Here is a 13,581-nt window from a genome sequence, read left to right on the forward strand (position 1 = left end):
GGGTAGGCGTGGCATGATAAATGGGGTGCACCATGGTGACAGGGTGGGTCAGGGGTCAGGGAAAAATTGCCCCGTCACAAACCGCGAGTTCAGAGATGGAGATCTGTCCGTATCGTACGGGAACGGGTCCATTCCCACACCTCTACACAGTACTTTTGTGGACGACCTGTTCCGCAGTGGAGATAGGCGCGGTCTTATGAGGAGCCACGCGAAGGGCACTCGGAGCTCAGGCTCCAGCCCGATAGTGAGCAGCTTTTACCGGACGAGCTCGCTGAGCCACGCTGGGCACAACGGTCACAGTGGCCGCTCATCTCACTGGGACGACAGTAGCCGCTACCTGAGCAACGTCCGCCCGGGGCTAGACGCAGCGCATTATGCCAGCTACTCCCCCGTCACCAACCGCCCAGCGCACCCGCAGAAACTCCAGAACGGCCTGCGCAATCGCTCTGACACCGATCCCATCATCCTCAGTCAGATTAGCTCTACCTCGTCAGAGTCTCCGCCATTCGTGTCCAGGGCTGAGCGCATGGCAGCTCTGGAGCGCCGCATGGCCACCAGTGGGCTCACGGTGCCAAACCAGGCCAAGTCCAGCAGCATCCAGAGGCAGTATAACAGTCGATTGGGTGCCAACGACAGGCCGGGGTGCGTGCAGATGATCGATGGCTCCACCAGCAGCGGGACGGAGTCTAGTGACACCGAGTCGGATGCCGGGAGCAGCTCGTACAGGCAACCGCTGGTGTACGGGAACCCCGGGGCAGCCAACTCCTCCCCCATTTCCAGGAGCAATTTCTCCTTCGGCAGCTTGCAGCTGGACGAAGAGATGGATGTGGGGGAAGAAGAGGATGGTGCCCGGGTGTTCAGCTGCTAGACCGTGAGCTATACCCTCGTTTAATAATTGGCTAACTGGGTTAATTGCATTAAGTGTATTTAAAGCAAGAAACAGAGACGGCTTAACTGCTCTCTGCTGTTCCACAGTGCACTGTGGCACACTTCAGGCCGTCGCTTCCTGAGCGCTTCTGTAATTCTGTAATGCGAGAAGCGTCTGCAGATCTGTTTGCAATTTGCGCTGAGCTCATGTCTTTGGCTTTATGTCTCTTTCTGCTTGGAGGAAGTTTAAAAGAAAAAAATATATATATAAATATAAAAAAAGAGAGGGCTTCTCACAAAGTGCCAAGAGTCGCAACGTCCCTGTCTAGTCTGCGCTGTATAAAACTGGGGTTAATTAGCGCGCCCTTTAATATTCGGTTATGCGTTTGCTTTGACACGTATGTTTATTCTGTGCAGACTGGGAAGGATTAAATTAGCATAACAAGTTAACAAAATGAAAAAGTAGCTCTTACAGATCAACACTGACAACAGCTGCACACACACACACACACACACACACCATGCTTGAATGATTATCAGTAAGTGTTTACTTTTTACTTGTATGTAGTGACAAATGAAATGAAGTCACAAATGAAAATCAATGTAGCTTGTAATTGGAATTATAATGCATGTGCCCTTTCCTTTCAAATCTAAATGTGTATTTTTACACCCCCTAGAAGATTTGTAGTTGTTGACAGATTTTACATAGCTTCCTCCTTTACACACACATTTATTAAAAATGCACACACTTCTTTAGATCTTGCTTTTAGTCCAGCGTCTTCCCTTGTTTGAGTGATGCCGCACGCTGTAGTTGAGGAGCTTTCACTCATTGGTCAGTAGGTGATATTGTGTAGGTCTGTTGAGGGAAACCATAAAACATCTTTGATCCTTAGTCTCCTGTATGTATGTACAGTTATGCATATATATAAATAAAACTTTATGCCATATTGCCCAGTACTACCTAAACACACCATCTCACAGCACTACTCAACACCACCACTAGTGCCTGGCATGTTTTCGTAATGTCTTCTTATTTCCCAGCATGCGTTGTGAACAATCTTTTGCATTTTATTTTATTATAATTTTTTATTCATAATGTTTTTTTTTAATGCTGGAGAATGCCCACTGATTTCATTTTCATCATTGTCATATGTTTGGCCAGTCATGGGCTGTGCTATGCATTTGCTGAGGAAAGAAAGGAAGAGTGTGTCTCCGATGTAAGCGCTGTCCTGTAAGCATGTATTGTACTTGTGGAATGCTGATTTCCTCTGTTTCTCTCCTCTGCCGGACGCGTTGCTGCGCTGTCAGTGTTATCCCACTGGGCACATTGGGTCCTCACTAAAAACGGTTTTAACACGATTCCTGCAAGCATGTAATCAAAGACGTGCTTTTCTCTCAATGTCTTGCTTTAATGTCTTTTTGACCATATTTTTCCAACTTGTGCCACAGTGAGACGTTTGTCTTACATTTCATGACAGGACAGGATGTGCATGGTTCGTATGGGTTCCCTTTATTGCACTCGTCTTGTTAACTGATGGAAACAGGGTTTCAGCATGCTGTAAATGATCCTAAAGTTGAGGGACAAAATGAAAGTGCATTGAGGAAAAAAACGAAGGTACCATATGTGGGCGTTTTAAGGCCCTTTTATTTTTTAATATTCATTATTTTCATCTGTTTTTTTTTTTGTTTTGTTTTATAAACCTTCTGTCACAAAAACACAGCACAGTTTATATTACAGTTGCATAGTTCAGAATGAAGGATAAATTCTTAGACTACCTTTTTTTTCTGGTGTAGCAATTGAAAATAATTGTTTGTAAGTGTGTATACCACAGTAATACCATTGTCATTGTATTGTGTTCTACTGTGGTGTAGAACACACAGGGTGTGTTACGGGGTAGGTGAGAAGTTGCTGGACAGCCTCTTTTCTGAAGGAAGTCAGGTCACGCGAACTGATGGGGGACGGACCACTGGTTCGGTGTCTCCCTCGTCTTATGTCCTGGCACCATGGCTGTGAACCTGCCACCACTGTGTCTACTGATGTACAAACCTGTCATGCCCTGCATGATTTATGTTTGCAGGTTACCCCTCTATTGTCCATCCAGCACAGGATTAATTAGGACCACACTGCAAAAACATGCAAAAGCGCATTTTTGCTGCCTAACTAGACAATGTGACCTGTAAAGCTGGCTGTGAATGTTCTACTTTCTGTTCCACTGTGTCTTTACACCGATGGCCCACTTCGCCCGCTATTGGACTAATTAAATAAGGGCCAGAAATATGAACTGGGACTATTCACACTGTGTAAGAAACTCTCTAGTGGCTGTAATGTACGAGATGTTGTGTTGTAGATAGACTTCAGTGGGCTCCCCATCATTTGTGTTGCTGTAACCGTGCACTAGTGGGAATAAAGTTCACCTTCATGGAGCAGGACTCCTGTTTTCATTGCTGGCTGGACGTTGTCCTGTGGTTCCCCCCCTTTTAGGCTGTAGCGTCCCTTCCTTGTCTTGTGATTGTGGTAGGGTAGCGGTGGTGGTAGTTAGTGTATTTTTTGTGTACTGCTAGGTATGTATGAGTTTGTGTGTGTGTGTTTGTGTGAAATTTTAATTTTTTTTGTGTTCGGGTTTGTGCTACTTCCGCAACTCTCCTGCCTGCTAAATCCATCCTCATGGAAGCACGCATGAGCACTCATGCCCTGGTTCTGTGCATCGGCCGCCACGTGCGGTGAACTGTCCGGGGCAAGTATCTTGACATTGTAGTGACGTAGTGTCTGTGTAGTGATGTAGTTGTAGTAACTGTCTTGTTTTAATGTCAGTTTTTCACCTGGATGTGTTGAGTAAGTACAGTCAGATTCTGAATTTGAGTCGGAATGGCCAGCACCGGACCCCCAAACTCTCACCATCGTAACGCTCCAGCCATTCAACTGTTTGTTGGCTCTGGAGGGATTTCTGGAATTAATTGGTCCACGTCTCCCCGTCCTGCTTCCTCCAGGTCCCGTCAGGAGCAGCCCGCGTCTGGACGACTCCCCGGTGGTGAACGGCCAGACCCCCCTTCAGGGACGGAGCCCAGATGGCCGGCAGCCCTCCCCCCTCACCAGCCCCCTGCTGACAGACGCCGGCTTCGTCCGCACGGACGACGAGGATGAGGTTCGGAGGAAGGTTTGTCTTTCGGGGAGGGAGGCATCAGCTGTGTTTCAGGGTGGGGTGGGGAGGCAGTAAGCTGGGACAGCAGCCATTTTTTTCTTATTTCATAGCCCCTGTGGGCTGCTTAGAATAGAAAAAGACCCAGAAACGGCAGCCTGAATTCCCACGTATTTGGGACTGAGGCGGATACGTACGCACGCACGGGGAACAGAAGCCTTGTTTGTCCTTGGCTGTTGCCCCATTTAACTCATTTCAATTGTTTCTTTTTCCACAAGACTGGATTTTATTAGGCACACCGAATACCAAAACCAGACTTCGGACTCCCCAGACGAGTCCCTCTACTGAGGTAAAGTTCTAGATCACGTGGACTTACTCTTCCCTTGTATTCACTCCAGCGGTTTCCCACTGACAAGGCTTACTTCATTGCCAAAGAACTCCTGATGACGGAGCGGACATATCTGAAGGACCTGGAGGTCATCACTGTGGTAAGTTCCGGTGTTGACTCTGTAAACACCGGCCCATTTACTCACCACCAGACATGAGCGCCTTGTGGTCACTGGGTCAGCAGTAAACACTTCGCTGAGAGCACAGCTGAGTAATATGGACGTGGGCTTCACCCAGAACGTGCTTTTTTTTTTTACCATTTTCCTCCTGTGCGTTAAAAAACGGGAATATGTAATCACTTATGAAGCTGGTACTGGAAGGGGGCATGGGGGAACGAGGGATTTATTCTCAAGAACAAACAGAACCCGCCCGTTCTCTTGTTCCTCTGTCGTTTCTTCTGTACCCAGCTTGGCTTCTCCAGCCCCTTTCATGTGGGGATGTGGTGGAGTGTGTGCGTGCGCCCGTGTGTCGGAGGGCCTGATGCTTTTACACGTCTCATAAATATTTTCCTTGGCCCCTGGATCTGAACGCCCCTGCAGGAAACCCTGCGGCGCCCCGCCCGAACCAGTGTTGCCCAACAGCTGCGCTGCACCTTCAGCTCCTGCTTCCACCCATCCGCCCCAGCTGCTTCCAGTAGCCCTGGATCTCCATAAACCATTCAGCATCTTGCTTCTGAAAATCTCTCCCTCAGTAGTACTGAACGGGAGAGAAATACATGTTTTCAAAGACTGCAATATAAATATATATATAAAAAAAATCTGCAGGGACACTGTGGCCTCTGTATATGGCAAGCATCGGGCCGTTTTATAAAATATTCATGCCTTTGCTTGTGCAGTCTTTAGTCTCCTCACTCTCTGAAATCTGTGAATAATCGTTGTGCTGAATCTATGCAGGAAGCTCTTTGCAGTGCCCTGCTGTCAGGTGTTAATTTTAGAGCCTGAAATGTTCTGTGACAGATGTTCTGTGTCCGTTCCTCTCTTCTCAGTCCTTCCAGAAATCCATGGGGAAAGAAGAGGCTTTGCCAGACTCCCTGAAGAATTTGATATTTGCCAATTTTGAGCCTGTCTACAAGTTCCATGAGGCGTTTCTGAAGGAGGTGGAACAGAGGCTGGCCCAGTGGTATGTGTGTGTGTGTGTGTGTGTGTGTGTGCCTTGCAGTTCTGAGTCCAGGTGATGCATGAGTTTCTTTCATGTCCAACTCAAAACAGCAATTACACAGCGTCCGATATCCCTGGACTGAGGCGTACATTATCCCCCTTTGTCTAGATGAGCCGGTGTTGAGTATCTTTAAAGCCAGGATGTATACAGACCACATCACAGCAGGTTAATAATGATCCACTCCATCTGGCTCGGATCATGGTCCGTCATTCCCTAGAACCTTTCTGGGTTTATCAGTTTTAGTCCTAGTACAGTCCCAGGTACAGTGGTACTGATACATGTTAAAAGGGAATTATATCCTGATAATCAAAACCTTTCAGCACAATCTGGTCTGCTAGAGAAGACTGAGATCTGTGTCTTTGAGTCTTTGCATTAAACTACAATGAGGAGAATCCTTCACACTAGGCTCCAGGGCTCATTCTTTCTGATCTGTCTGCTGTCAGAGCATGTCCTGCCTGATTCATCCCCTCAGAACACATGGGTCCTGTGGTAGTCATGGCAACCCTAGGGCGCAGATCATTTCCCCTCCGTATTGTTGCAAGTCGCTTCCACAGAAAGAGATTATTCTGAGCCTCAGATGCCCTGTGGATGGTGGCGACATTGGGTGGGTTGTACCCACCTTGAACCCATGCAGCGCCTGCCTGTCAGTCAGATTCCTCCTTCTCCTAGAATCCAGAGCATCCTTTAATGTGGACGCTCATCAATGCGGTCACTTTCTAAACAGGCTGGGGCTTGTCTGGCATTTGGAGACCTGAGCAGTAATGAAATCTGAACGTGAGTGGTCTTGAACCGGTTGCCTCTGCTGCCCATTTGCTGATCATGCTCAGAAATGCCGATTTGTCGATGGTGCGGTAGCACGGTGAGGAGGATATTTTCTGGACAACTCTGGATCGATGCAACTGAGGACTGACTGACGACTGACGCACCTCTGGTGCTCTGACAGTTGAGGGCGATGGGGTGAATTTTTCCAGGGATTACACAGTGGCTGACAGACTATACTCAAACGTGCGTAGGACCTGTTGGTCTGAAGAGACATCTACTGGCCAAACAGGGAAAATGCAATTTATTTAATAACTTTTATAAACTTGTGGCTTGTGTATTAAATTTATTTGCAATTTATTTGCAATTACTTTCCATGGCTCTTGCAACAAAAGTAAAAACATACACTTATAGGTTGTAGGTTACATGATTATATAATTCAACAGAATAGATTCCCATGGAGCTAGATTTTTTACTTATCTCATTTCTTAAAGTACAATTTTATATTTTGTATCATATTTGTATGATCTTTTGTATAATATCAGTATATACACTATCTTTCTCCTTTTTAAACTCTTCTTATTATATATTTATAGATACCTCTCCGGCTCAGGGACGACACCTAATTGTGTTGTACTGTTTTGTTACAGTGACAGAAAAGATATTCGGATGATTCTGATTCAGACTTGGCAGAGCTCTACTTTCCATAGAAATAGGCATTTAGAGATTGAATAATATGCTGTTACTAGTCCCAGCCAAAAACAAGTTCTTAGCAGTCGTCTCTTAAATGGTCTGAGAACATAAGTGTGCAAGAACATTAGAAACAACCACGTTTCCTTACCTTTTACCACAGGGAAGGTCGTTCTAATGCCCACATCAAAGGAGACTACCAGCGCATCGGGGACATCATGCTGAAAAACATCCATGGCCTAAAGGTTGGAATGTTGTATTAACTTTACCCCAGAATAGTTCAGACTGCTAATTATATGTTGCTGGTGTCGCTATAGTGCCGCATGTCTGAAGAAACATTGTTTCATAGTCCTGGATTATGTAGTCTGACAAAGAAAAAGTAAGCAAGTAAGCAGTATACATGACTCTGGAAGAATATTGACTAAAGAACGTGTAAAAATTGTTTATAAAATGGTCTAGACTGGTTCATCTAAGCCATGTAATGAATGGCTTGGTCTTGTCTGTATTAAACTAAATTAATAAAAAAAAAAACAATCAGACTTTAGTGACATTTTGACCCAAACGGAAATGTTTTTATTACATCAAATTTTTTTGTTTTTTTTTCTGTACTCTAAATTGAGGTGTGTGGGAGTAAGTGACAATTTTTATTAATTTATATTTAGCAATGTAGGGTTCAGAGTAGCTTACAATATAAACAAATGTCATGTCTCCTGGTGAAGACCTGGATGTGGATCAACCTGGTCCCTGTTTCCTGTGTTGTCTCTCTCAGCTGCTGACACCTCACCTCCACAAGCACTCAGAGGCTCTGCTGGAGCTGGAACAGACTTGCCGGAGCTCGCGGAAGCTGGATGGACTCTGCCGGGACTTTGAGCTACAGAAGGTCTGCTACCTGCCCCTCAACATCTTCTTCCTGCGCCCCATGCATCGCCTCATGCACTATAAGCAGATCCTGGAGCGCCTGTGCAAACATTACCCACCGACACACGAAGACTTCAGGGATTCCAGAGGTAACATGCTCGATGGACACGCTAGTGACTGTTAAAGCAACTCTAAAACTGTTGAAATTAATATTGTTAAAAAAAATTGTCTGTCTGAAGTTTGTTTCAAATGAATAGGAAGGGGTCATGGTTAGAAATAAAAAAATGGCATAAAATACCTATGCCAAACCCTGTTTCGGTTACAGCTGCACTTGCAGACATATCCGAGATGATCTCCCAACTCCATGGTACCATGATCAAGATGGAGAACTTCCAGAAACTTCTGGAGCTGAAGAAAGACTTGACTGGCATCGACAATCTTGCAATTCCCGGGCGGGTGAGGGGTCTCTCTGAAGGCCGCTGAACATGGTGAAATCAGGTGTGCAGATCATCTGCATTTCACAATTTTTCCCCTCTTGGCAGGAATTCATCAGGCTTGGGTGTCTCAGTAAGCTGTCTGGAAAAGGCCTGCAGCAAAGGATGTTCTTCCTGGTAATGTTTGCTTTCTTTAGATCTGCACCTTTATTTATCTTGTACTTTATGACAACATTCCTTGCCGTTAATGTGTATTAATAAGATGTAGATACTTGATAATAGATAATACAAGCTCTCTACGCAGCTGATTCTTGAGGCGGAAGAGCAGTAGCGCATGGTCCCTACAGGATTGAGAAGCTGTTAAAGGTCCCTTATCATGACTTTCATCACTTCACTTCACTTTTATTTAACATTAATACGAGTTCCCCTAGCCTGTCTATGGTCCTGCAGTGGATAGAAATGGCGATATGTATAAAGTGCGCTTTGTTAATTCTGCTTTGCTGTTCAGAGAGCGGCAGCTCAGGTGTTCAGGTCTGGAATTGGTCCCCTTATGACGACATAAGGGGAAAGGTTACCTCCCATTTTTCATGCTTTGTCCACACACAGAATTTCCCACCCCTCCCATACCGCCATGGCTTCCAAATATGCAACGCATTACAGTTGCTTGGTGATTTGATGTAAAAATTAAAACGCAGACACAATTGACTGCGCCAAACATGAATGGTGTTGATGATGAATGTCCCCTCAGTTCTGATAGGTCGCTCTCCTCCTTGTCCCGCCTCTCTCCTCCTCATTTGCATTTAAAGCTACAGGCACAGAAACATTGCATCCTGGGAAATGTTATTGTGGGACTGGATCAAAGTGGCTGTAACTCTGCACCAAGGCTGAATTTCATAAAAAGAGACTTCAGATACAGTATTAGGGGACCAACAAGACTGATAGAGAAAAAAAATTCATGTCAGGGGACCTTATAGGCAGTAGTGGCTGGTGAATATTGTCTCTTCTTGATCCTTTTTAGTTCAGTGATGTGCTTCTCTACACAAGTCGCGGAATGACCACGTCCAATCAGTTTAAAGTACATGGACAGCTACCCCTGTATGGCATAACGGTAAGTCTCACCATAAACGTAAATGCACTTTGGATCTTAATGATATTTCTGATCATACACTGGCCATGAAGTGATGAGCTGGGATTATCTCCCTTTCCATTGTTTCTTTTTTTAATCATTGTGTCGTGTGAAGTTAAATCTTTGCTTAGTGCCTAACATACAATGAATGGATTTTAATGGTTTTCAGATTTTTATAGCTGTAGTTCTAAAATTGAATACAGAACAAGCATTCTGTCAAAAAGCAACACCATACCGAACCGATTTTATAATGTATTGCGTAAACATTGTGTTACAGAGCGGGAATTGACCTCAACTATTTGTTTTGTAGATCAGAGAGAGTGAGGATGAATGGGGAGTTCCTCACTCCTTCACTCTGTCTGGAAACCGGCAGTCGGTGGTGGTAGCAGCCAGGTATGTTCTTGCCTTGGATTCATCGGTTTTGTTGAGACGGATTTCATAGAGGAAATGAAATCCTCATGTTTTCCCCTGCCGTGTCAAATTCTATAAGAAGTACGTCACTTCATTTACTAATTGCATCACCTACTGCATTTCTATATTAGCTCAGCGGCAGAGATGGAGAAGTGGGTGGATGACATCAGGATGGCTATTGAACTCACCGACAAGTGCAACGGTCCTTCCCCCGAGATCCTGGCCAGCAGTCTGACTGACAGCAGTAGGTTCATGTGTCCTTTCCTTCTCATGTATTCTGTGTGAATGGATGCTGATTTGATCATTTGACACGTCCCTTCACTAAGTGTTAATGTCACCATCTAAACATGGTTGTTCCTGCTGATGTAACGCTACTACTATGTCTCATGGACATTAATTTTATCCTGGTTCTGCTAGCTGTAGAAGTTGAATGCCCAGAATCTTTGTTTGATAAAAGGCACAGTTTTAAAATTATATGAAATAGACTATAGATAACTTAATTTATTATTGATCTCTATTGCCCTTTATCTTAGCATTTTCTTAATTGTGCTTTAATTTAAACCTATTCAGTTGTCATAATTGCACACATATTTTATTTGTTTTCGATTTGGCTAAATTACGCTTTATAACTTTTTATTTAATTTACTGTTACTGTATCTGTAAAATAGGTGCTATGTAAATTATAATATCTTCCCATTTCTTAACCTTACAGAATCCCTGGAGGAACCAAGCATGGATCAAGAGTCAGAGGATGACCTGAGCGCCTCACGTACCTCCCTGGAAAGACAGACGCCTCACCGCGGCAACACTACCGTGCACGTGTGCTGGCACCGGAACACCAGCGTGTCCATGGTGGACTTCAGCGTGGCTGTGGAGGTACCAGACTTCCATGCTCACGTGCTTCTTCTGTCTTCTGTCATTGAATCTTTTATTCTTTTATTGAATGAGTGTTATTACAGGATTTTCTCACTAACATCATTCACTCTGTCAATGTAAATGTCTCAGCTTGTTGAAAGTGGTGACCTGCATGTGTGGGTGCTCCTTCTTTTTCTTTGATGTGGCATTTTTCCCAGTTCAGTTTTTATGTTGTTCATCACTTGACAAAAATGCCTTTGAAGGATTTCTAAATAATACTAAATGCAATTAAATGTATACTGTGCATGAGAACAATGTACAGTGGTTCCATTATTATAGGCTCCCTTGTAGAAAAAGAAGAACACAGTGGCGTTAAATATGATCACGAAAACCTCGTTATGGTTTTTAATCAATAAATTCTAAATGGCCCAGCGCTGTTTTTCTTTTAAGAAGACATTTTTTGTGTGAATGACCATCAACATTTTCTCCCCTGGATACTCTCTCTGATCGTCTCCTGTTTTCCATTTTCTGTCTCTCGTCCTTCCATCCTCGTATCTCTGGCCATCATTCCATTTGCTTGTCCCATCTCTGTGTATTCTGTTCATCTGTGCTAGAGGACCCTTGTCCAACATAAGGCTCAGTGGCCTCACTTGTGCCTAGATGACAGGGCCCAGTGTCTCTCTCTGTTGTCTGCTGGTACCGGATATTCAGCCTCTTCCTCACTGACCCCTTCAGGAGTGGAGAGGTAACCTCGGAGTTCAGAGAAGTGGCTCTAGCTCACTTATGCGAACATAGTCCTACACCAGTGGTTCTCAAACTTTTCCTATTATGCCACACTATTATTCCAATATTTTAATGCCTCACTTTGAGTGGGGTAGGGTGATGTAATGCGCTGTCTAACTGAGTCATGGGCCCATCACTCTGCATTTTTTTTTGTGTGGCACAAATGCAAGCCAGTTTATGGCAAGTTAAGCTGGCTGTGTTGTCACCAGTCAGAAATAATGATTGATTGCCACTCCGTTCCTGAAACGGGCAGGTAAGGCGGGCCCTCCTGAACAGTGAATTTGAGCTAGGAGGGCTATTTGAGCGTCCAGGGCTATTTAACTTAAACGTAAAAAACGGGGTGCACAGTGATGGCCACGCCTTTTTTTAACCACGGCCACTTTTTGCAGTGAACCCTGATGCATGATCAGCGCTTTCACTCCAATTACTGCAGTTACATTAATGCTAAACATTAGTTCAGCATGACTTTGGCCCACGTTGCTTGTGCCACACCTGTCATGATTCTGCGTCCCACACTTGTTCATACTGTGTGGTTCCACCAACCATGTTCTCTTGATTTCATTTGACATACCAGACACTTGACACTTTGCTATTAGAAAATTCAATGCTTAGATGGCAGATTCTGAAACCCTTATGCATTAAAATAACATGCTTATTTATTTCCCCACATTTTGATTGAAGTTGGAAAGGGAAATATTAGGTGTCACTGCCATCTATTGGCCAAACTGAGGAAGTTTGACAAAGTTTCATCATCAAGTGATGAAATCCTTTCACTACATAGACTGTTCTCTGTTTGAACTATTTGTTGAACCTCTCTCTCAGAACCAGCTGTCTGGGAATCTGCTGAGAAAGTTTAAGAACAGCAATGGCTGGCAGAAACTCTGGGTCGTCTTCACCAACTTCAGCCTCTTCTTCTACAAAACACATCAGGTGAGGAGCTGTGAAGCAGCACTGAACAGGAAGTCGCTTCTGATGCCACATCCGCCTCTAACAGGACCTTGATGAGTTTGTTCTTAATTTAGGATGACTACCCACTGGCCAGCCTACCCCTGCTTGGCTACTCCATCACCATGCCATCGGAGTCGGAAAACATACACAAGGACTACGTTTTCAAACTTCACTTCAAATCCCATGTCTACTACTTCAGATCAGAGAGTGAATACACTTTTGAGAGGTGAGATTTCAACATAATTCAAGTTTCTTAGGGTTTCCATAGTAATTTATTATTTTTCTTAAACTTTCTTTTTAGCTAGCTCAAGGAATTGAGGTGAAAGTGGAACATGGCAGAGGGTGTTATAGATTAATTTGAAAGATTTATATGTGGATTATGTATTGTACAGTGCCGCATAGACAGGAAACATCAGGACATCGTCCTTCTGATCTTTGTCTGGATGGATCCTTATAACAAACACATTTATTGAAAACCAGCAGCTTTCTCAAGTCGACTCCACACCGGGTCGCTATTTACAAAGGCTGTTGAGTGCCAAACTTCTGGGACAGAAGAAAAACATGGACTGGCTGAGATCCTTAAGGATCAGAATAAGAACCATGAATACCAACGATTTACTGTTTTCCATGGAGATTTTATATCCACAAGCATCTAATTAGACTACAAATTAGTCTTTAACCCAAAATAATGAATTTATGCATACATAAAAAGGGACAAACCTAATGTATAATCTGATCCCCTTTCATACTGACAGAAACATAGCAAGTCATTTACTTTAGATCAATACTTTAACTTTACTTGACTTTAAGTTTGTGTTTATGGATTTGGATTCAATTAAAATGAAATTAAAAGTTTTATGTCTTCATTTACATTCTGCAAGTGTAGATGACTGACTTGGGACTGTTATGGTCGTGCTGTGTCTGTGCATTTACAGCAAGTTCTCAAATGAAATTGATGGGTCATTAAATTTTAAAATATATTGGGGCATTTGCATGGTTATAAAAAAATATATATATATATGTACATGAAAGCTTTAGAATTTACTTATATTCTCTTATATTCTATTTAATTATTTTAATTTCATCTTCTTAGAATCATAATGTCAATATTATACCCCAAACATTTAGTTTTTTTTGGTGATAGATCAAAAAGGGTGGACCACCCTAA

General features: G+C 43.7%; 1 protein-coding gene across 3 annotated transcripts in view; it reads left to right on the forward strand.

The window, feature by feature from the left end:
• The window catches only part of farp1 (FERM, RhoGEF (ARHGEF) and pleckstrin domain protein 1 (chondrocyte-derived)), a 52,747-nt gene that overhangs the window by 38,528 nt on the left and 638 nt on the right, over positions 1-13,581 (forward strand). For 2 of the 3 annotated variants that reach the window (XM_028980168.1, XM_028980170.1), the window contains exons 14-26: positions 3,856-4,022; positions 4,403-4,492; positions 5,377-5,510; positions 7,162-7,243; positions 7,768-8,005; positions 8,182-8,312; positions 8,399-8,467; positions 9,309-9,398; positions 9,727-9,809; positions 9,959-10,071; positions 10,540-10,703; positions 12,288-12,395; positions 12,488-12,639. In XM_028980168.1, coding sequence (XP_028836001.1) covers positions 3,856-4,022; positions 4,403-4,492; positions 5,377-5,510; positions 7,162-7,243; positions 7,768-8,005; positions 8,182-8,312; positions 8,399-8,467; positions 9,309-9,398; positions 9,727-9,809; positions 9,959-10,071; positions 10,540-10,703; positions 12,288-12,395; positions 12,488-12,639 — 1,621 coding nt within the window. The remainder of the gene's footprint in view (positions 1-3,855; positions 4,023-4,402; positions 4,493-5,376; positions 5,511-7,161; positions 7,244-7,767; positions 8,006-8,181; positions 8,313-8,398; positions 8,468-9,308; positions 9,399-9,726; positions 9,810-9,958; positions 10,072-10,539; positions 10,704-12,287; positions 12,396-12,487; positions 12,640-13,581) is intronic. The other variant, XM_028980169.1, reaches the window with a different exon arrangement.

The sequence above is a fragment of the Denticeps clupeoides genome, chromosome 5 (assembly GCF_900700375.1).
Source record: "Denticeps clupeoides chromosome 5, fDenClu1.1, whole genome shotgun sequence".
Taxonomy (NCBI): domain Eukaryota; kingdom Metazoa; phylum Chordata; class Actinopteri; order Clupeiformes; family Denticipitidae; genus Denticeps; species Denticeps clupeoides.